At 43.9% G+C, this 24,046-nt stretch overlaps 1 protein-coding gene across 1 annotated transcript in view; it reads right to left on the minus strand.

The window, feature by feature from the left end:
• PYGB (glycogen phosphorylase B) overlaps positions 1–24,046 on the minus strand; it is a 55,824-nt gene that overhangs the window by 18,171 nt on the left and 13,607 nt on the right. The window contains exons 3-9 of the mRNA XM_032351602.1: positions 12,550–12,628; positions 9,740–9,843; positions 5,079–5,210; positions 2,948–3,059; positions 2,481–2,563; positions 1,205–1,348; positions 503–595 (exon numbers count right to left, since the gene is read on the minus strand). Of these exons, the coding sequence (XP_032207493.1) occupies positions 503–595; positions 1,205–1,348; positions 2,481–2,563; positions 2,948–3,059; positions 5,079–5,210; positions 9,740–9,843; positions 12,550–12,628 (747 nt within the window). The remainder of the gene's footprint in view (positions 1–502; positions 596–1,204; positions 1,349–2,480; positions 2,564–2,947; positions 3,060–5,078; positions 5,211–9,739; positions 9,844–12,549; positions 12,629–24,046) is intronic.

Raw genomic sequence — 24,046 nt, forward strand, 5'->3', positions numbered from 1 at the left:
CCTGGAACATCCTCCTCCCCATGGCTCTGTCTCTTCAGGGACAATGTCCCTTTTTCCCCAGGCCACAGGAGAAAAGCCTTCCTCAACATCCTAGGGCCAGCTCAGTACTCAACCACTGTTGTTGGGACAGGCTTGAAAGTGAAGGGGACACCATCACCCCACATGCAGGTTTGGGGGGGGAAATCATAAGCCCATGTGTCCAGGTCTGAGAGGAACACTGTCCTACCCCATGCAGGTCTGGGGGGAACACCATAACCCCACATGTCTGTGGGGGACACGACCACCATACATGCAGGGGGAAACCATAACCCCATGTGCCCAGGTCTGGGGGACACTGTCACCCCACACACAGGTCTTGGGGGATACCATAACCCCACATACCCAGGTATCTGCAGGGGACACCATCACCCCACATGCCCCGGTCTGTGGGGAACACCCATCACCCCACATGCCCATGATTGTGGGGATACCATATCCTTGGTGCCCAGCCTTCGGTGCTCACCTTGTCCCAGTCCACTTTCTCCACGTCCACCAGTATCCTCATGAGCTCAGGGATGGCAAGGGCTGGGTGGGTGTCATTCAGCTGGATGGCGACCTGCAATTTACATAGGGTCTCCCCCTCAATCCTCTTGCCTGCATGGGCGCCACTGTGGTCATTGTGTGCAGAATGGGGGTCCTCAGCTGCCTACCCCTGAGAAGCCTGGTCTACAGGGCCAACAATTGGAGCTGAAAGCAATGGCACAGGTGCTGAGCCCAGCAGGACAACCAGCCAAGGAACAGGGAGACAACGGGGTCACAGGGGCCACAGGGAGGGGCCAGGAAGACCCTGGAGGCAGGTTCCTCAGTAGGACCTTTGGCCTGCTTCCAAGGCCCTCCTCATGCTCTCTACTGCTCCCCCTGGCCCAGAACGTTCCTCCCCCCTAGGATACGTTGGCCTTGTTTTAAAACACAGAACCCAGCCTGCCAAATGCATCATGTTTCACCCACGGGAACCTTTTACAGTGTCCCTTGCTTCTCCTAGGATGCCCTGTGTGGCCCTAGTCAGGGAGGAGGGGCCCAGCTCCCGACGACAAGGAGACCAGGATAAGGGGAGACCGCGGTCCTGCCCCTCCCCTACCTTGAGGAACCCCAACCTTGAGGAACAAACAGAGCCTGGGAATGTTCTGCCTTCTGTACCGGCGTTAAGACCCATCAACAAACCAACCTTGTCGGGGAAGGTCTCGAAACAGGTCCTTACTGGGTCCCGACAGCCAAACTTGGAGGACTTAAAGCGGCGAATAATGTCCTGGAGGGTGGCAGCCACCACAAAGTACTCCTGCTTCAGGCGGAGCTCCTTCCCCTCGAAGAACTGCAGACATGGAATAGAGCTGGCATCACCAACAGCCAGCGGGACCAGCACAGGGTCCCTCGAGGGACCCCCTCAGGACCCAAGAAGGGCACTAGGCTGAAAGATCCCGCTCCAGGGGTGCAGGGACATATGTGTGCATGAGAACGGGAGCCCTTGGGGGCCCCCACCCCACCCCCGGCCTGGGCCCAAGGTCAGGTAACCTGCAGCTCAAGGGCACAGGCATTAAGTGATGACGGCCTAATCTGCATGTGATCTTCAGACAGGTAGGCAGCCAGCACAGGGTCACACTGCCCTGCATGAGGACAGCAGGCATGCAGGTCTCTTTCCTTAACACCCAGAGTCAATCGGGAGCACAAGCTCCAAAACTTTAGAATCTTAAAATCTTGGCGGGGGTAAAATGCTTAAAATCTTGGCGGGGGTAGTGAGGATGGGGTGTGTTTGGTTGTGAGCCTTTCAGCACCAATGCCCTTTGCTACTAAGGTGCACATATTACTCGGATTAAATAGAAAATGCAAACCCACTAAGACAGGTGAATTCCAAAGGGCTCTTGCCTGGCAACAATAACGAAGCCAGCAGATGTTAAACTCGGTGGCAATGGAGGCTGTGGTTGGGACTTGATCTAGTGCGTGGTGACACATACTAAAAGTTTTTCAAACCATGACTGCACATGCCTCAAGGCATCACTGACAAACAGGGACCGCTATCCCCACTTGAGAAAGGGGTCACCCAACTCTCAGGGAAGCAGCATCACATGGCAGAAGAGCAGAAACTGGCCACAGGTGAAGTCACGTTGCCCCCATGGAGCCCTGCATATGGCCTCATATGGGGTCAGCTAAGAGCCAGCCTGCAGGGGCAGCCGTGTATGGGGCAGCGTGGAGGTGTGAGAAGAGGCCACGGACCTCCCAAAGTGTCCCCTTAGGGAGACGGCAAGGGGGAGATGCTGACAGACACACACAGACTCGTGGGGCATAATCAAGCATGTGGTGCCGTCCTCACCCCAAGGAGCCACATGAGGGCTGCTGGTGGGCACTTATGTGGTCTTGACCTGATGATAAGTGTGGTTCTTCTAGACAGCTCCAGCCCCCCAGGGCACTTTCCTAGTAGATGAGAACCAACCACGTGAGCTACTCACATTATCATTTGGATACAAGACTCTGGAGATGTTCTCGGCCAGGTTCCTGTCCAGGACTGCCTCGATGTAGCCACCCACATTAACTGTGAGCAGAGACGGTGAAGTCAGGACCCGTGTGCCTTCCCGACTCCCCATGTGCCCTCTGCCTCCAGTTTCCCCCTCACCTCCCTGAACTGTGGGAGGGGCATTCCCAAACAGGGGGTGCCCACAGAGCCATGGTTTCACTGAGCCCTCACACCCTACAGGACCCCAGGCCCCTCGCTCCTTCCTGAAGGCACAGGGTCCCAGGAGCACTGGCTTTGCCCGGGGGTGCTCCCTGGGAGGCCCCAGGTCTCTGAGGAGCCGCTCTCTGCCTTATAAGGAGAGCCTCATGCTCTCCACAGCAGGGACAGTGCAGACAGGATAAGAGCTCTGAGAGGCAAGTTTGGGGGAAACCACCCAAAAGAGACAAGAGAGGCAGAACACACAGTCATGGAGCTTGAAGTCGTTGGGCGCCTTGGCGGACCACAGCCTCATGGTGTTGACAGTGTTGTTCTGGTAGCCGGGCACCGGGGTGTCGTACGGCATGGCCAGCACCACCTGGCCAAGGAGAGATGGTCCAATCCAGTCAGTCAGAGATGCAGGCCCCAGGCCCAGGCCTCCTCCCATTCCACCAATAACATTGTGCTGCATGCTGGCCGCCAACCTGCTTGCCCTCTGGCTGTTCTACCCCAGACTCCTGCCACTCACCCTGTGACAGGCCACAGTCCAGCCCAAGGGCAGCCTAGGCCAAAAGCACCTGTGGTGGCCCTGCAGGAAGGTCCTGACCACACTCTTGAGGTCACTTCTATCTTCTCTGAGTTCACCTCCTTCAACACTGGCATTAAGAATTAGTGGAGTGCTTGGGCGACTCAGTGGGTTAAAGCCTCTGGCTTTAGGTCATGATTTCAGGGTTCTGGGATCAAGCCCCACATGGGGCTCTCTGCTCGGCAGGGAGCCTGCTTCCTTCTCTCTCTCTGCCTGCCTCTCTGCCTACTTATGATTTCTATGTCAAATACATAAATAAAATCTTAAAAATAAAAAAAAGAATTCTTCCCACTCAGCTGCTCAAGGGGCCACTGTGTCAACCTCACTGATGCTCAGGGCTAGCAGCCACACCTCCTCAATCCTCGTCCTCTGCCCGCAACACTGTCCCTCTTCTTGCTCAACTCTGCTTGTGCAACTGCAGGACTCAGCTAACTTCTCCACAGACAGCTTCTATTTCTGACTCCATTTCCCAATGTCTGTAGAAGGTCTTGACCTCTAACCCTCAGAGAAACCAAACCAGGCCACACTCTACTCACAATGGAAAATGTATGGCCTGTGCTACAAACATAGGGCCTGCCATGTCCCCTCCTGACGCCCCTCTGTCCACAAGTATCTGCTTTACTCTTACCAAGGACAGGAAGATATGCACAAGTCTCACGGTCACTTCCAACCCTTAGACCCCTGGAAGGGGCTTCTCACACTCAAGCATGTCTGTGGGGGCTCATACAGTTTCAACTCTGTAGCTTTACAAGATGAAATCCCCTCCTACAGCCAAAAGGACTACAGGATAGCATCACGAGAACCTTAGTATCACCTTTCCCCTCCCTTTCCCTCTCCCCCCGGCTCCCCAAAGCCTTGTCCAAGCCAGTTACAAGCCCTCCAAAGCATCCCTAACCACCCCTCCTTCCCTATCCAGGGCCAGCCCTCCAGCATAAGGCCCCTATGGTCTCTACACTTTTCTCTATCAGCATACACTGATATGCTTATCTTCTACAAGCACTGGGATAACTGACCCCTTCTCTATTCTTTCAGATTAAAAACAATGTATGATGGCATCTTAACATGGCTTAGCCATGTTAACATGGCTCTAGCCAGCGTTAGCCTATGCACTCTGTTTAAAACTTATGCTGCAGAAAATCTGGACGACTCACATTTGCACGCCCAGGGCTTCCCCAGTCTCCCAGGCTCACCTCCCCACATCCAGACGACTGAATCTTATTCATTACAGCTATGTCCCAGGAAGGCTCTCCTGCTACCTCCCTCTGCCCCCAAGACCACCCAGATGAGCACTACCTGCCATCCCAGAGCCTAGACTGGACTCGCCATGCTCCTGTCCCCTTGTCAATGCCAGTGCCCTGTTCTGGGACATCTAGACCCAGCTCACCACACTGCCCAGGGCTCAGATAGCTCAGTGGTGGTGCATGACACCTGGGAGGCACTACTAAGGCCTGTGGTATGCATTTGAGAGCAGGCATCAAGCACCTGCTCTCTGGAGATGCTGAGGAGCTATCTGTGTCCCCCAGGGCCTCAGTGCCCTGCCCCTATCACCACACTGTCCTGCCAGCCGTTCAATGACTGCTGGTCTCAACTCCCACACAAGCCCCCCGTGGAACCTTTCTCCCTGCCTGGGCAGCTCCCAACAACCGACAACTGGTAAGAAGCAGGCATATGAGCACAAAACCTCCCAGGCCTTCACCTCGGGTCAGGCTGTGTGGGGAAACCACACAGTGTGCACTCCCAAAGGGAAGCTGGTATGACCAGGAACTGTGGCCATCCCTCACTGCGTCCCACACTTCCCCTGGGGGAGGCTACCTGGGTGTCTAGCCACTTGACGCCATCAGGGGTGTGCTTCACTCTCCCGTAGAAGTGCACAGGCAGCATGTACTCTGGCCGCGCCTTCTCCCAGGGGTTGCCGTAGCGCAGCCAGTCATCCGCCTCCTCCACCTGGAAAGGGGCCGGTAGTGAGGGAAACAGGCCCTCAGCCCACAGGGATTGGCCGTCCAGGAGCCACCGTGCCGTGCCGAACAAACCACGGCCTCTGTGCCCAGGAACATTTCCAGTTCTGGTCGAGGGCATGTGTTCAAAAGTGAACATGTTGGACTATTAAAGAAACAAACTCAGGAAAAAGCATTAAAGTAAAGACATTAAGAATCACCGGAATTTAGGGGCACTGGGTGGCTCAGTGGTTAAGCATCTGCCTTCACCTCAGGTCATGATCCCTGGGTCCTAGGATCCAGCCTTGCATGAAGCCCGGCATCAGGCTCCCTGCTCGGCAGGAAGCCTGCTTCTCCCTCTCCCACTCTACCTGCTTGTGTTCTTTCTCTCCCTGTGTCAAATAAATAAAATTTTAAAAAATAATAATAAAAAGAATCACCCAAATTTAACAATAAAAAGGAATGAAGTCCCGCTGCGTGCTGCAACATGGGTGAACCTCACAGACACGTGTAGTCAAAGAAGTACTGGTAGGGTACAGCTCCATTCACAGAAAATGTCTAGAACAGTCAAATGCATAGAGACAGCAGGTAGATCAGTGCTCATCAGGCACTTGGGTGTGACTGCAAATCCATGTGGGACTTCTTTTTAGGGTGATGAAAAGTATTCCAGAAATAGTGGTGATAGCTGCCCAACTTTGGAAACATATTAAAAACCACTTGATATCTCAATAAAGCTGTTGTTTAAACTTTTTTTTTTTTTTTTAAAGATTTTACTTATTTGCCAGAGAGAGAGCACAAGCAGGGACAGCTGCAGGCAGATGTAGAGGGAGAAGCAGGCTCCCCACTGAGCAAGGAGCCCGATGCTAGATTCAATCCCAAGTCCTTGGGATCATGATCTGAGCTGAAGGCAGCCGCTTAACCGACTGAGCCACCCAGGCATCCCATAAAGCTGTATTTAAAAAAAAAAGAAAGAAAGAAAAAGAAATTAAAGAAAAGAATCACTGGAGCCCACTGCTTGGAAAATAATACCACAAATTAGTGGGTACCTGTGGCTGGGCTGCCTTTGCCACAGGAGTGCCTGGATACACCACTGGAAGACACTGCTTTTCTGCAAGGCCTTCCTTAAACCAGGTTGTTTTTCAAAAACTGCACCTGGTAGCATCCAAAATCAGTAAATACACAGAAGAGTATCCCACAAATAAAACCAAAAGTAGCCCCACAGATCTAACAATCTTTGAGCAGAAGCATTTGGTGGGGTTGCAATGGAATAAATTAATTTGGTAAGCAGTGAATAAAGAATTAGAAATATAAATGTAAATGGGAGTCTTCTTCAAATTGTTAAAAAAAAAAAAAAAAGGTCTATTTATTTATTTTAGAGAGGGAAAGAGAAAGCGTGCACACACTGTGCACATGTAGGGATGGGGCTGAGGGGGACAGAGTCCTAAGCAGGCAAGATCAGGGCTTGATCTCAAAGCCCTGAGATCACAACAGGAGCCAAAACCTAGAGTCAGACATTTAACTGGCTGAGCCACTTAGGTGCCCCTGTCTTCTTCAAAAATTTAATAAGCAACCTTAAGTTCATGCATACCTTGGAGATATTCCAGGTTTGGCTCCAAACTACAGCAATAGAGTGAATATAGCCAGAGAGAGAGCCCAGTGAATGTTTTGGTTTCCCAGCATATGTGAAAGTTAAATTTATACTACATTGTAGTCTATTAAGTGTCCAACAGCATTACGTCTTAAAAATATATATAATACCTATGTGGTGGCTAACATAACACAATAAACATTTTTTCTTAATTTTGGCGAAAAAACAAAAACAAAATATAATGCCTTAATTAAGAAATATTGCTACAAAATGTTAACCATCATCTGGGCTTTCAGCAAGTTGTAATCACTGATCACAGATCATCAGAACAATGTAATAATAACATTTGCAATACTGTGGGAATTACCAACATGTGACAGAGACATAAAGAGAGCAAATGTTGTTGGAAATATGGGACCCACACACTTGCTTGATGCAGAGTTGACACAATCCTTCAAGTTGTAAGAAATGTGTTATGTGAGAAGCATGATAAATTGAAGTACAATAGAACGAGGTGTGCCCATACGTTACCTTCAGGGTTTTAAAAAATTTTTATTCTTTAATTTTTATTTATTTATTTATTTCACAGTAAGCTCTATGCCCAGTGTGGGGCTTGAACTCACCATCCCAAGATCAAGAGTTGTATGGTCTATTGACTAAGCCAGCCTGGCACCCCTGGGGTTTTTTGTTTTTTGGTTATAGCAGGATGGTTCTTACACAGAAGTAAATTAATGGTTCTTACACAGAAGTAAAAAGTCAAGAATTTCTGGTTGCAGTTATAGGGAGATGACACAGCCGAGATTATTGCATCAGTATGTGTCTCTGCATCGTACTCCTGGCTGGGCTTTTCTGTCTGGTGCAGGCAGCTATTCATCATGGGACCAGCCCTGCCTTTTGATCTGGTGCCATGTCCTTGTACATTAGTAAGATTCTCCAATACCACAGCCTGGCCATCTACGTCCATGAATAGTTTGCAGAAGCAGCATCTCCTCGACTGTAAGAGGTTGTTGGAGAGGTCTCTCAGGGACCCCTATTTCTGCCCCTATGGCCAACAACACTGCTGTCTGACCAGTGCCCGCATTTAATTCTGCTATAGATAAACTCAATCAAAAACTGGCTCCCATCACAACAGGGTGGGAGGAGGATGAATTTATAACTCACCCATCATACCACAGGTGTCTTTAAGCTATTATGCAAGATGGCAAGAAGTAGAAGAACAAAAACACAACAAAGAAATGTCTGTGATCAAGCAAACAAAAGACAACACAAAAAAATCTTCCTGCTAGGGGCGTCTGGGTGGCTCAGTGGGTTAAGCCTCTGTCTTCAGCTCAGGTCATGATCTTAGGGTTTTGGGATCGAGCCCCACATTGGGCTCTCTGCTCAGCAGGGAGCCTGCTCCCCCCCCCTCACGCCCCCGCCACTCTCTGCCTGCCTGCCTCTCTGCCTGCCAAATAAATGAAGTCTTTAAAAAAAATCTTCCTGCTATAACCATCACACTAGGTTGGCAATGAGGGGCCTCTAAGTTTCTGTCTTATGAATGCATATTGCACAGACTGTAAGGAGCCTGAATGGGTCAAAGCACACAGGTGTACGAGGGCTGGTGTGCCTCTGATAGACACACATGCATAAGGAACTCTGCATGAAATCACCCAGACTTGTCCAGGAGGACAAGTGCAGTTCTAAGGTTGGAGAAAGTATGTTTACAAATTAAGCAATAGATACAAATCTGTTTTAAGTTTTCTTTTACTGTTAGCCATACTTTTCCCCGTCAACTTTTTATTATGAGTGTGTTCAAACATACAGAAGTATTAAAAGAATTGGCAGTAAACACTCACGCACCTTCAACTTAGGATCCATAAGTGTTAACACGTTGCTGTATCAGGTGTGCCCATGTTACCTTCGGGTAACAGATTTATCACATATCCATCCATCAACCCATCCAATTCTTGATGCATTTCAAAGTCATCTGTACACTTCTCCACGAACAGTTGAGCATGCACACCGTAAAGGAGAGTGTATCCTGTGTTTATGTTTTAGGTTTATTTGTATACAGTGCAATGTACAAAGCTGAAGGATACTCTTGAGCTCTGGCAATTGCTTGTGCCCTTGACCCAAGCCCCATCAAGACACAAGAGCTTTCCAACACCCCAGTCTGTTCATGTTCTGTACTACTCTCCTGTTACAAACCTTTTAATCCCAACCCCAGCCTTGCTTTATGTGTCACTGTTAGGCCTCAAATTATACTACAGAAACTATTCTCCAGTCAAGTGGAATATGCCTTCTATTTTAAGTCCTGAATGAGGGAAATGGTCTCCTTGTCCACTGGAGGGCAATGAGCCTGCACTCAGACACTGCACTCTTTCCACCAATGTGGTCTTGGCCACCTCCTTTTGCTTGTGGTTTGATGCTTCAAAATCCAAGCTCACTCTTCCCCAGAGCCACTTTGCTTTGCAGTCTGGCCTCTAACCCCCAGGACATTGTCTTGTCTCTGGGGTCAGGGAATGAAGGCAGAAGGTGGGAACAAAACCTACAATAACTGCTATTTCTCAAACTACTCTGAGTCAATTGTCCCACTGAGGGTGAACCAGAGAGGGTCACCTTTGCTCCACACTGAGGTACAACAGGGAACCAGCACACAGCATGTGATGTCCTCAACCCCTGGTGCTCCTACAGGACCAGCTGGGTGCCGGGTCCCACCCCAACAGGCCTCGCAGGCTCACAAAGAAGTTGTGTGCAATAAGCTCACACAGATCAACCTCTGGCAGCCCACAGAGAACTCTAAGGGAAGAATGGAGCTCACAGGATAGATCTGTCCCACCTCTGCTTTGGCCAGGACTAGCACACAATCTCTCCAGAAAGGAGTTCAACGTATAAAAGGCTGGACTGAAAGTGCCTGTTTTCTTGTGTACATGAGAGCTGGAAACAAGTGAAGAAATGGGAGTCTCACTCACCTGCCAGCCGTTGACAATCTTCTGGTTGAAAATCCCAAACTCATAGCGGATTCCATAGCCATATGCTGCTAGGCCCAACGTGGCCATGGAGTCAAGGAAGCAGGCTGAAAATTCCAAACACAAAGCACTTCTTGGGATCAAAGACAATCAGCAGCTTCAAGGCCCACTGGAAGCAAAGCCTAGACAACCATGTTAATTAAGTAGGTCCTGGGACGCTAGCCACTGGGTGCCAGATGGCAATTAAAGGCTGACCTATCATCTTCAGATTTCATGAAATGAAAACAGCCCCCTCCCCTCCCTGAGAGCCAGGGGACCAGGCCAAGAGGGTGTTCAGCATGAGGGTGAGGGGAGGTGGCAAGGACAGAAGTAAGGCACCCCACAGAGAGCCCATCTAACTTGGCATGCCTCTGAGTGCACAGTCCCCTCACTGCTAGCTTTGTCTTGGAGAGCCTCAGGCAGGCTGGAGGGTGCAACACCCCTACATGTTCTACTTAAACTCCAAGTAGTTTGGACAGTAACACCACAAAATAGCTCTACGCACTAGTGAAGAAAGCACAGGGATGGGGGCTGGGAATGGATGGACATATAAGGACTCAAACACGTCAAACACCTAAGAACCAAAATTCCCCAAGACCTCCAGGAAGGTGGCTGGAGCAGCTAGTTGACATAAGGAGTCTTTGTTCCAATCAAAATGTCTTGGGGAAAAAAAAAAAAAACAAAAAAACACCAATGTTTAGAAGACTCATTTATTTATTTGATAAAGTGAGAGAGAGCCGGGGATGGGGAAGGAAAAGGGAATGACAGTATTAAGCAGACTATATGCTGAGCATGGAGCCTCATGCAGGGCTTGATCCTATGACCCTGAGATCATGACCTGAGCCAAAATCAAGAGCCAGACACTTATGATGTGATCATTCCAGACAGGAAGCTGAACCTTACTTCCCAAGACACCAGGCATCCCGACAAAAACAATGTTTTAAGTAAAGATCCAGAAAGCAGTCTTATTAAACTTCCAGATTAAAAAGAAAAAAAAAAAAAAACAGTCCATAAGAAACAAGCAAATAAAATACTTGCTGAACTGAACAAATACTCCCAGACCCCTGTTATCAGACCTTGTACTAAGGGGAAGCAACAACAGTATCCACAAATATAAGACCTAGGCTCCTGTTTTGAAGAAATCATTCTCGCAGAAAGAACACAGGACATATCAAGTTACAAGGGGCAGGAAACTGACTAGGAAGTCTAAATAGGATCCAGACTGTGGAAGGCCTGAACCCCTGAAGGGCACAGATGGTGGAAGGCCATGGATGGGACTGTCCTGGCTGACAGTCACCAGCCTTGGGGTCGGAGGAGAAGTTAGGAAGCTGTCCTGAGCTGTGAAGGAAACCAAGTGTTCTGGAGCCTTCCTTGAGCTTGGTGAAACGGGTGCTGTTTTACTGACTGGGAGAGAGCTGTTGAGGGTGCAGGGGGCTGCAGGGGACTGATGTCCCAAGCTTGCAGCACAGTGGGGCTCCCTCAGGAGGGGGCACCCTGATTCCATCTGTGGGGGAAGTAAGGTTCAGCTTCCTGTCTGGAATGATCACATCATAAGCTACAAAAAAGCCCTGCATTTGGAGCAGATGCAGGGACCTCGAGACCTTTCCCACAAAGAGGTGAAGGTGGGGCAGGCCCTGCCAGCTGTTCCATTACACAGATACAGGTGTTATTTCGTTTGAGAGAAACATCTGCTGCTTTTATAATTTTTGAAGAATTTAACTTAAGATTTGAAAACATAAACATATACATAATACATATACTCAGATAAATCTGAGGGGGTTTGATCCCTTTACAAAATGACAACTCTCAGAAAGAGCAGTAATACAACATGGCAGGGGTCTGAGCCCACCCTCCCGTGGCCCCCACACAAGGGGACATAAATACAAAACCTGGGCTATTTCTCTTCCAGAAACACTGTGCCCAAGAGCCTTGAAGCACACAGCAAAATCAAATTTCACTGTGACAGTGATTTCCACCTCTAAGTTCTTGTTTTCGTTTTTGTTTTTTTTTAAAGTCTATTTACTTATTTGTTTGTTTAGTAATCTCTATACCTAATGTGGGGCTTGAACTCACGACCCTGAGATCAAGAGCCACATATTCTTCCAACTGAGACCACTAGGCAGCATTCCACTTCTAAGTCCTTCACTCTGCTCCCTTTGCCCTAAAAGGCTAGCAAAAATAACTCAAACAGGAAAAACAAAACAAAACTGGATATGCTCTCCAACATAATGACCCAAAGGAGCAATATCCCAAAAGGAATGACTTCGCTATTCTGGGGCAATCTGTTTACTACAGTAAAGCAGGAACAGCTTCCCAGCAGGACTTCATTCATCAATTGCGCATGTGTATGCACATATGTATGTGCCTGTACCTGTGTTTGTGTGTGTACAAACATGTGCATGCATATATGTACATGTTCACTCCTGTGCATGTGTATATGTGTGTGCCTGTGTGCATGCGTGTGTGTGTCTCTCCATCTTTCTCCTAATTACCAGCTGTGGGATGTGATCAGTACCTTGGAAACCACCCCCATGGCCAGCTACCCAACACTGGCAAGGCCTGTCTTCATGATCATCAGGAAGTATCCTTGTCTGAAGGAAAACATGTTTTGCATTTTATTCCACTTGGATGACACATTCTCCCATCCACTCAGAGAGGCCAATTTACCCCAACAAACTGCTGCTGGAAGCACAGCTGACCTCAGCCTCACCATGATACCAGCGACCAGGGCACCGTATCAGGAGAGGCCATGCCTAGCCAGAGGGCGGGGTTACCTGCCAGCCTTCCCAGGCCACCATTCCCGAGGCCAGCATCCTCTTCTATTTCCTCCAGTTCTTCCAAGTCCAACCCCAGCTATGAAAAAAAACAGCCAACATTTCAATATCACTTAATATCTTCCTCAAGCAACAGGTGAAAAGATAGTAAATCTTGTGAGTTTGTATCAGTCAAAGCTCAGAGTCTGCTTTCTTTGAGACTTGAAAATCTAATATTAAAATCAGGCACTTAATCAAAGCATGAAAATGAAAGTTTCCAGGCATTTTAAAAGCTGCCAAACTACATAAGAATTAATAATCAAAAGGGAGCATGGTTTAATAGCCAAAGATAAATATTTATTATTTATAATAATAAATACTATTAACCTATGTACAGTGAACAGATTATAACATGTATCCTAAAAATGAAACCAGTAGCTTCAGTAATTCTCTAGTTTTGTATGGTCTCATAATATTTATGTGACTTATTTATTTATTTACTAATTATTTAACTAGCTGTATTTATTATCTGCCTCCCCAAAGTGTCCTCTTCACTACATTTAGCTGTAGAGTATCTGTTCTGCCAGGCTTCAGGTCAGTTTCTGGGTTATTTACACTGATGTGGGAGTCACCTAACTGTGCCTGTGGATGAGATGAGCTTATGGTCCTTCTGCTCTGCCATCTTCTCTGGAACTCCTATGCGACAGCTTTTTAAACTAAAGCACCTTTCCCGGGGTATCCCAACTGCATTCAAGCAATCTTGTGAAGCAGGTATATGGAATGTTGAAAATCGGAACGAAAGTAACAAAGTCCCAACTTCTTCACCTGACTTGAAATCATCCTACAATGGTTTGGATGGATAACTGTTCCATCAATCTCAATCTGGCTTTAGTGTGTTAAACTTCACAAATCGCTCACATTAATTATCTTGATGAGTGTGTTTTAAACTTTTTGGCTTCTGGAGGACTTCAAGAGCTATTCTTTAATGGAATTATATCTATAGTATTTATCAAGTTAGAAACTTAAAACAGATTAATATTTTTTAAGTATATATGAATTCATTTTAAACTAATAATCCCATTAATATTAACATAACACAATGTCATGACAGGGTTTTTTTTTTTTGTAATGACAGTATTTTAAAACAAATACTAAGAAGAGTAGCAGTGTTTTACATTTTTACAAATCTCTTTAATAAATTTTCTGCTTTAGCATTCAATCTATTGAGATACTACACATCATACAGCCTCTGGAAAGCTTCACCACATAGTCATGATAGAATAAAAATAAACAGTTCTGACCTAGTGGACCACTTGAAAAGGTCTCAGAGTTCCCAGAGGTCTCCAGACCACACTTCAAGAATCCGATAAATTACAAAGGGTGAAAGCAAACTTGTGGAAAAATAAAAACAAAGTTATAGAGATGGTTTAATGTCTATTAAATAAATTGAATGGTACTAATACAAACAGTAATCTGATTCAGAGAAAGATTTCAAAATATTGACTGAATTCCCATAGCAATTTCAAGGAACATGTTCCACCAAAAATATTTTGGGTATGTGGGGGAGGCAGGATTTACCTAGTAGTACACACCAGCTCCAATTTAAGAAACACGTTTAACTACATTTTCCAAATTTATCTGACTATGGAACCTCTTACTCATGAAACATTTGCTAAAGTCAAAGACCACTACACTACATAAAGGTGAGCTAAGAGCCAATGTGGGAGGCAAGATGTTTTGTTCTTTTCTGTTTTTACCTTGAATGTTGTAGGTACACCTCAGCCTACCTAGTAAGGCAAATTCTGCCATGAGTTTGAGACTATTCAAAAGAAGCACAAAAAAAGAGCTAAGTGACAGCAAGTCTAAAATCTCGCAAAAGAGGGCTCTGAACCGAAGACAGAAAAAGCACGATAGAGCATGTTAACCTGTTTATTTATTTATTGAGATATAATTCACATCGCATAAAAAACCCACCCTTTAAAGCAAACAATTCAATGGTTTTAACATACTCACGAAGTTGTGCAACCACCACTGATTCCAGTACTTCCTTGCCCCGCAACACAAACCCCATACTTTCTGGTAATCACTCCCACTTTCCCTATTCCCTCAGATCTTGGCAATCACTTTTCTTACTTTCTGTCACTACAGATCTGCCTATTCTCATCATTTCATATAAATGGAAATGCATACAAACATTTGGCCTTTTGTATCTGGCGTCTTTCAATTAGAATAATGTTTTCAGGGTTGATCCACGTTGGAGCACGTAACAGTACTGTTTATCACTGCATAGCTTTCTGTTGTAGGACTAGTCTACATTTTGCTTATCCATTTATCAGCTGATGGTTATTTAGGCTTGTTCCTCTTTGGGGCTATCAAGAATAATGCTGCTATGAACATTCATGTACAATTTTATGTGTGGACATATGTTTTCATTTTTCCTGGAAATAAACCTTGGAGTGAAATTGCTGGTTTAAACAATTCTATGCTTAACTTTTTGAGTAACTGCCAAACTACTTTTCAAAGAGGGTCCACCACTTTACTTCTCCCAGAAGTGTATGAGGGTTCCAATTTCTCCACATCCTAGCCAACACTTGTTCTCTGTCTTTACAATTATAGCCACTCAAGTGGATGTGAAGCGGTAGCTCATGGTTTTGATTTGCATTCCCAGATGACTAATGAGGTGGAGTACCTTTTCACATGCTTTTTGACCATTTTCATACCTTCTTTGGGAAAATGCTGATTCCAGTGCTTTGCCCATGTTTAAATTAGGCTGTCTGTACATTCTGGACAGCAGACACTGATTAGATTTATGATTTACAAATATTTTCTCCTATTTTGTCTTTTCACCTTTTCATAATATACTTGGATGCCCAAAAGTTTTTACTCTTGTCCAGTTTAACTATTTTTCCTTTTATTGCTTATGCTTTTATGTCATTTCTAAGAATCTATTACCAAATAATGAAGAATTACTCATATATATTCTTCTAAGAGTTTTATGGTTTTAGCTCTTATATGTAGATCTTTCATCCATTTTGACTTAATTTTTATATGTAGTGTGAGGTAGGGATCCAACTTCATTTATTTGCATGTGGACATCCAACTGTTCTAGCATCATTTATCAAAAACACTATTTTTTCTCTGCTGAGCTGTTTTGGGAAATTTCTTCAAAAAGAAGAAAAGCAATTGACTACACAGGCCACCAAAAGCACAAGTGACAAAAGAAAAAAAACTGGGCTTCAAGAAAACTGAAAACTTTTCCACATCAAAGGACACTATCAACAAAGTGACAAGGTAACCCAGGGAAAAGTATTAGCAAATCATATGTCTGGTAAGGGATTAATATCCGGAATGGAGAACTCCTAAAACTCAACAACAGCAACAAAAAACAAAGAGTTCGATTGAGAAATGGGCAAAGGACTTGAACAGACATTTCTCCAAAGATATTTAGATGGCCAATAAGCACATGAAAAGATGCTTAACAGCACTCATCAGTAATAATGTTAATTAAAACCACAATGAGATACTATCCCCCCTACAACAGAATGGCTACTTTAAAAAAGAAAGAAAAAGAACAAGTGTTGATGAGGATGTAGAGAAATTGGAATTCTTGTGCACTACTGGTGGGAAATTAAAATGGTGTCACCACTGTGGAAAACAATATGATGTTTCCTCAAGAAGTTAAATATAGAATTACCATATGATTGAACAATTCCACTTCTTGGTATAGACCAAAAAGAACTGAAAGCAGGTTTTTTGTTTTTTTTAAGATTTTATTTATTTCAGAGAATGAGAACGAGATCCAGAGAGAAGTGGGGTAAGAGAGCACGAGTAGGGTGAAGGGCAGAAGGAGAAGCAGATTCCCTACAGAGCAGGGAGCCAGATGTTGGGCTCAATCCTGGGATTCCAGAATCATTACCTGAGCCACCCAGATGCCCCTGAAAACAGGGTCTTGAAGAGATATTTATACACTCACATTCATGAAAGTATTATTCACAAGAGCTAAAAGGCAGAAGCAATCAAAGCACCTATAGACAAATGAATGGATAAACACAGTATGGTATATACATATAGTGGAATATTATTCACAGAACCTTAAAAAGGAAGGAGATTCTGACATATGCTACAACATGGATGAACCTTGAAGGTACTAGTATTAAGCCAGTCAGCCACAAAAAGACAAACATTGCATGAGTTCACTTACATGAGGTACCTAGAATATCAAATTCATAGAGACAGAAAGTAGAATGGTAACTGTCAGGGGCTTAAGGGAAAGGAGAATTGGGAGTTAGTGTTTAGTGAATATAGAGGCTCAGCTTTGCAAGACAGAAAGGGTTCTAGAGATGGACAGTGGTGAGTATGGTACAATATGAATACAATTTCTGTTGTGTCTATTTTACCATAGTTTTGAAACACTTGAGGAAAAATCAATGGACTATAAATGTGAAGGTTTATTTCTGGACTCTCAATTCTATTCTATTGTTCTATATGTTTATTCTTATGCCAGCACCCAGTACCACACCGTCTTGACGACTAAAGCTTCACAGTGAATTCTGAAATTGGGAAGTATGAGTCCTTCAACTTTGTTCTTCTTTTTCAAGTATGTTTTAATTATTTCTGGTCTGTTGCATTTCATCTGGATTTTAGGATCAGTTTGCCAATCTCTGCAAAGAAGACAACTGGAATTTTAGTGAGAATTGCAATAAGTCTGTAGATGGATTTGGGGAATATGGCCATCTTAAGATTAAGTCTTCTAAGACATGGATGGACCTGTAATGTCATTTCATTTTTAGGTCTCCTTTAATTTCTTTCAACAATGTTTTACAATTTTCAGAATGTAAGTCTATATCTCTTTTGGAAATTAATTCCTAAGAATTGCATTCTTTTTGATGCTATTTTAAGTAGCATTGCTTTCTTAATTTCATTTTTGGACAGTTCAGTGCAATATATAAAAATGCAGTTGATTTCTGTATACTGATCTTATATCCTGCAATGTTGCTATACTCACTCATTTGTACTAATATATTTTTATTGGTTTCCAAAAGATTTTCTAGATCATGTCAGCTGCACATAGAGATAGGTTTCCTTCTTACTTTCCAATCTGGATGCTTGTTATTTCATTTTCTTGCCTAAATACCCCAGCTAAAATCATCAGTATGATGTTGAGTAGAATTGGTGAGAGCAAAATCCCTGGGACAGGTGGGAGGTTAAACACTAACTGGGGGGTGTCTGGTGTCTCAGTCAGTGGTCTGCTTTCAGCTCAGGTCATGATACCAGGGTCCTGGGATTGAGTCCCATGTCAGGATCCCTGCTCAGTGGGAAGTCTGCTTCTCTCTCTATCCCTCCCCACTGCTTGTGATCTCTCTCTCACTCTTTCTCTCTCAAATCAATAAATAAAATAAAATAAAAAAAATACCAGCTGGGGCACCATCACTCAAATAGAGACTGTACAACCCTCTACAGGACAAACTCAGTTTCAGCAAATAAACAGCAAGGCAGAACACTAAAAAAGTGAAGAAGTTTACAGATTAAGAGAGACCTAAGAGACATATCAACCAAATGCAAATAATTTTCTGAATACATTGTTAAAAAATTATAAGGCAATCAACAAGTTTGTCAATTGCCTGAAAATTATTGTCAATATCTTGGGGGGTCATAATGGTATGACCCTATCTTTTGAGATACTTGTTGAAACAGCAATAAGTGAAATATGCTATTTGATATTAGCTTAAATAATCTGGGAGTAGTTAGGGGTATGAGGGGAAACAAGAGAGGTCATGAGTGAGGCTTAAAGATAGGTGGAGGCCGGTGATGGGTGTATGGAAGGAGTTCATCATAGCAGTCACTCCATTTCTGTACATAATTAAAATTTTCTATGATTAAAGAAAAGATTTAAATGCATCCTTGATGGCTCAGTCAGGAGGGAGGTACTTCTATTCAAGTTCCAGTTTTTAGTGTAACCTGCTCCCCAGAACTACTTTCTAGCTCTGTACAATAGAGTAGTGGCATGTTTCACTTTTCACACTACATTATAAATTCAGGAGCCTGGGGGAGGGGGTCCACTTAAGCCCTGCATCATCATTTGGTTCCCACTCAAAAAATCTGGCACCCCATCTTACAACTATAAGGGTCTAGCAATTGTGTGCCTAGAGACACTAAAGATTTGATCATCAGGAAAACCTTTCAAATATAAGATTAATAAAAAAGCTTAAAGTGAGTGAAGTATCACTTTTAAGAAAAAAATATACATATCTGGTTTTGGAATCAAGGTAATGTTGGCCTCACAGAATGAATTTTTAAGTTTTCCTCCCTTTTCTATTTTTTGAAATAATTTGAGAAGAATGGGTATTTCGCCTTCTTTAAATGTCGGGTAGAATTCACTTGTGAAGAAGCTGTCTAGTCCTGGACTTAGGCTTGTTGAAAGTTTTTTGATTACTGATTTGATTTCCTTTTTTTAAAAAAGGGTTCTCAATTAATTAATTAATTTTGTTGGACAGAGACACAGCAAGAGAGGTAATACAAGCAGGGGGAGGGAGAGGGAGAAGCCGACTTCCCACCAAGCAGGGAGCCCAAAGTGGATCTCAATCCCAGGACCCTGGGATCATGACATGAGGCAAAGGCAGGCAGATGCTTAACAACTGAGCCACCCTGGCACCCCTGATTACTGATTACTGATTTGATTTCTAAAGAAATCAAGTTTTCTATTTCTTCCTGCTTCGCTTTTGGTGGGTTATATGTTTCCAGGAATTTATCCATTTCTTCTGGGCTGTCCAATTTGTTGGCATACAGTTTTTCATAATATTCTCTTATAGTTATTTGTATTTCTGTGGTGTCAGCTGTTACTTCTCCTCTTTCATTTGTAATTTTATTTGAGTCCTTTCTCTTTGTTTCTTGATGAGTCTGGCTAGAGGCTTATCAATTTTGTTAAAGTTTTTAAAGAATGAGCTAGTTTCATTTATCTGCTTTACTTTTAAAAACTTTATGGTTTCTATATCATTTATTTCTGCACTCATCTTTATTATTTCCTTCCTTCTGCTGCTTTGGGGTTTTATTTGTTTTCTCGCTGCTTTATGTGCAAGGTTAGGCTGTTTGAGATTCTTCTTGCTTCTTGAAGTAGTGTCGTGGTCAGAAAAGATGCATGGTGTGACTTCAATGTCTCTGAATTTATTGAGACTTGCTTTGTGGCCTAATTAATATGTGATCTATTCTGGAAAGTGTTCCATGTGCACCTGAAAAGAACATGTATTCTGATGTTTTTAGGATGGAATATTCTATACATCTGTTAAATCTACCTGGTCCAATGTGCCATTCAAAGCCACAGTTTTGAGTGCCTGGGTAGCTCAGTAAGTTAAGCATCTGCCTTCAGCTTAGGTTGTCATCTCAGGGACCTGGGATTGAGCCTCACATTGGGCTCCCTGTACTTCTCCCTCTTCCTCTGCCCCCCTCCCGCCTCGTGCTCTATTTCTTGCTCTGCTCTCTCTCACAAATAAATAAAATCTTTTTTTTTTTTTTTTTTAAAGCCATGGTTTCCTCATTGAATTTTTGTTTGGATGATCTATCCATCAGTAAGAGGGGTGTTATGGTCCCTTACTATTATGGTCCCTACTATTATTACATTATTACTATAACTGTTTATATATTTGGGTGCTCCTGTGTTGGGTACATAAATATTTACAATAGTTTTATCTTCTTGTAAGATTGTCCCCTTTATTATTTTATTTTGTCTTTCTCTGTCTCTTGTTACAGTCTTTGTTTTGAAATCTATTTTTTCTGATAGAAGTACTGCATTTCCAGCTTTCTTTTGATATCCATTTGCTTAATAAATATTTCTCCATCCCTTTGCTTTCAATCTTCAGGTGTCTTTAGGTTTAAAATGAGTCTCTTGTAGACAGCATATAGATGGGTCTTGCTTCTTTTATTCATTCTGATACCCCATGTCTTTTTTTAAAAGTTTATTTAAGTAACGTCTACACCCCACATGGGGCTCAAACTCACAACCCCGAGGTGAAGAGGTAATGTTCTTCTCACTGAGCCAGCCAGGTACCCTTGCCCTATGTCTTCTGATTGGAACATTTAGTCCATTTACATTCAAAGAGATTATTGATAGATATGTATTTATTGCTATTTTATTACTTATTTTGTGGTTGTTTCTGAAGTTTTTCTTTCTTTTCTTTCTTTTCTTTCTTTCATGATTTGCTGTTTTTCTTAGTGATATATTTGGATTTCTCTCTATTCTTTGCATATTTGTTAGTGGTTTTTGATTTGTGGTTACTATTAGTGTTTTTGTTTTGTTTTGTTTTGTTTTAGATTTTATTTATTTATTTGACAAAGAGAAAGTGTTCATAAGCAGGGGGAGCTGGAGAGGGAGAAGCAGACTCCTTGCTGAGCAGGGAGCCCAATGCAGGACTTGATCTCAGGACCCCAGGATCGGGACCTGAACCAGACGCAGATGCTTAACTGACTGAGCCACTCGGGCTCCCCCTATCAGGTTTTTATATAACATTTTCTGCATATATGTCTATATTAAGTTGATGACTGTTTGGACCAATTCTTTACTTCTCTCCTCCCTATGTTTTAGGTATATGGTGTTATATTTCACATCCTTTTGTCAGTTCCTTGACTGATTTTTTACTGAAATTTTCATTTTACTGCTTTGTGTTTCCTACTTTCATGGTGTCATTTTTGGTCTTTCCCTTCTATTCAAATGTCCCCTTAATATTTCTTGCAGGGCTGGTTTAGTGGTCATGAAATCCTGTATTTTTTTTTTGTTTGAGAAACTCTTAATCTCTTCTATTCTGAGTGACAGCTCTGCTGCATAGAGTACTCTTGGCTGAAGATTTTTCCCATTTAGCCCTTTGAATATATCATGCCATTCCCTTCTTGTCTGAAAAGTTTCTACTGAAAAGTCTGCTAAAGGCCTTAGGGGGTTTTCCTTCTGTCCTGTCTTCTTTTGTCTTACTGCTTTAAATTTTTTTCTTTATCACTATATTTTACCATTTTAAATACTATATGTCTTGGTGGGGATCTACTTTCGTTAATTCTGTTGGGAGAATTCTCTGTGCCTCTTAGATCTGGCTATCTGTTTCTTTCCCCAGATTAGGGAAGTTTTCAGCTATTATTTCCTCAATTAAATTTTCTGCCCCCTTTTCCCTCTCTTCTGGGACTCTCTCTTCTGGGATCCATATAATTTATTATGCTTGATGGAGTCATTCATTACCCTAAATCTATTCTTGTTTTACATAATCCTTTTCTCTCTCTTTTCTTAAACTTGATTACTTTCCGTATTCTGTGTTTTAAGTCATTACTTCGTTCCTCTGCTTCTTCCAGCCTGCTGTTCATTCCATCAAACATGCTTCTCATTTTGTGTATTGAACCTGTTATGCCTATTATATTATTTATCTCAGTGTTAAATGTCTGAGGCCTTCTACTCTCTTCTCAAGTCCAGCAAGTATCTTTATGATCATTACTTTACATTCTCTATCAGGAATAAATAAATAAATAAACCAACAAACAAGTAAAATTCTCTATCAGGCATGTTATTTTTATGGGTCTTGCTTAGACATCTGACTGTGGCCTTATCTTGTTCTGTCATTTAGAACAAATTTCTGTCTTCTCATTTTGTCTAAGTTTCTATACCCATTTCTCTGTGTTAGGAAAGTCAGCTATATCTCCTATTCTTGAGGTAATGGCTTAGGAAGATGAGGTTCTATAGTGTTCTGTAGTGCAGTGTCCCATGTTCCCTAGGACCTGGCATTTCAGGGAGTGTCTCCAATGTGTGCTCTGTGCACTCTTCTGTTGTGTCCTGGCCACTTTGTCCTTCAAGCCAGTCATCTGCAGTCACTCTCTTTGTTGTGAGCAGTGTTTAGTCCCTGGCCCAAACGTGCAAGTTTTGACTTAGGTGTACTCTGGTCTGCTTGTGAAATGATACCTGTCTCCACCACTGCAGAAACTGAAGCCCCCCAAAACTCCCGCAACAGGAGACACAGTGTGAGCAGGGGTTTGGTCCAGTCTTCTGGTGGAAGGGATCACCACTCTCGGACTGAGACAAGTGTGACTGGGAGGAGCAATTCCACCAGGGGGTTGGGGGAGGGTGAGACCTGGTATAAGCAAGTGACCTAGTGAGTTTTGGCACTGTGCCAGTTCCCCCAGGTGGCCCTGTGCATATGCTGAGGGGTATGGGAGAGAAATGGTGACTGCTAGTTCCTTTGTTCTCAGAGGGGTCTCTATGAATGCTGCCTCTCTGTAACATGCTCTGAGATAAGCAAATAACCTCTGTGTGTCCCAGGTGCTCTTCAGGTAGCTGTTTCCATGCTGTGTGTCTGTGGGTTGTTTGCCTGCCTTTTCTCTAATAGCAGTGCAACGCCCACTATCCCAGCCAAGCCCACTGATCTTTAAAACCCCAGGCTTTAAGTAAGCCCCACTGGTTGCAAGAAGTCATGAAATTCAGCCTCAACCCCTCTCACTTTCCATACCAGTTGCTGTGGGGATTCGTCTTCCCTGCATGCTCCCCTCTGTGCTAGTATGACTCTTGCCATTCTCTGCAATCATGGCTCCCTCCCAATCACCGTGGCGTGATCAGTTTCTCTCCCAAACCGTTCATGTCTCCATACTTCCAAACTTCTCTGATGTAGCTTCTTTTCTCTCTTTAGTTGTAGAGCTTGTTCTGTCAGTCTCCAGATTGATTTCTGGGATATTTAGGTGTTCATGGAACAAGGTGAGCCTGGGGTCCTCCTACTCCACCACTGTCTTCCCTTTCAATCTCTTTTTATATAATTCTGAGGACTGATTCCCATTTGGGGGAGTCACTTTTTTTTTTTTTTTTTTCCAAATTTTTACTTTGCCAACTGAAACTACCTGCCCCAGTGACTCCTCTCCACTAAGTTGTGGAAAGGGAGACGGGAGCCCCAGAAATGTCAGGCTGCTGAGACCCATGTGAGGTCCCTACCACGATGCTACCAGTGGCGCCTCCAGAGCACCTCCCACACCAAAAGTGAACAAAAGCAAGGGAGCTAGGGGAGGGAAGGCTCTGGTGAGGACCCTGATACATTCACGCAGGAGGGAGGGAGTGCTGCACGTTCATACCCTAAGAACTATGTATTGAGTGTCCAGTGCAGGAGGAAGGTGGTATCCAGAGAAGGAGGGTATGTATGGAGACAGAAAACAGACGTTCTGGATTTCAGATCTGCTCTAAAGCCACAGATGAACTGTGGGTGGAATCACAAATGTACAATTGTTAATGACGAACCCTTAAGCAAAGGCAGTTTTTATTCTGACTGGGGAGAAAGGGCAATTTTATACCTAGAGGGCAAGATGAACACAACAGGTTGCCTGGGGTGGGAGAGGGGACCAGAGGTGGGTTACTAGTTCAGTAAAGTGACAAAAAATGGGACAGAACCACCCACTTCTGCCCTGCGGTAAATCTGCCCCTGGGGTGGGAATGAGGAGTGCAATGGCTTTTAGAAGCCTTGAAACCTTAGCATCACTATGCATCCTTGTGCTCACAGGCTCATGCATTAACTTC

Source organism: Mustela erminea, chromosome 7 (assembly GCF_009829155.1).
Source record: "Mustela erminea isolate mMusErm1 chromosome 7, mMusErm1.Pri, whole genome shotgun sequence".
NCBI classification, from domain to species: domain Eukaryota; kingdom Metazoa; phylum Chordata; class Mammalia; order Carnivora; family Mustelidae; genus Mustela; species Mustela erminea.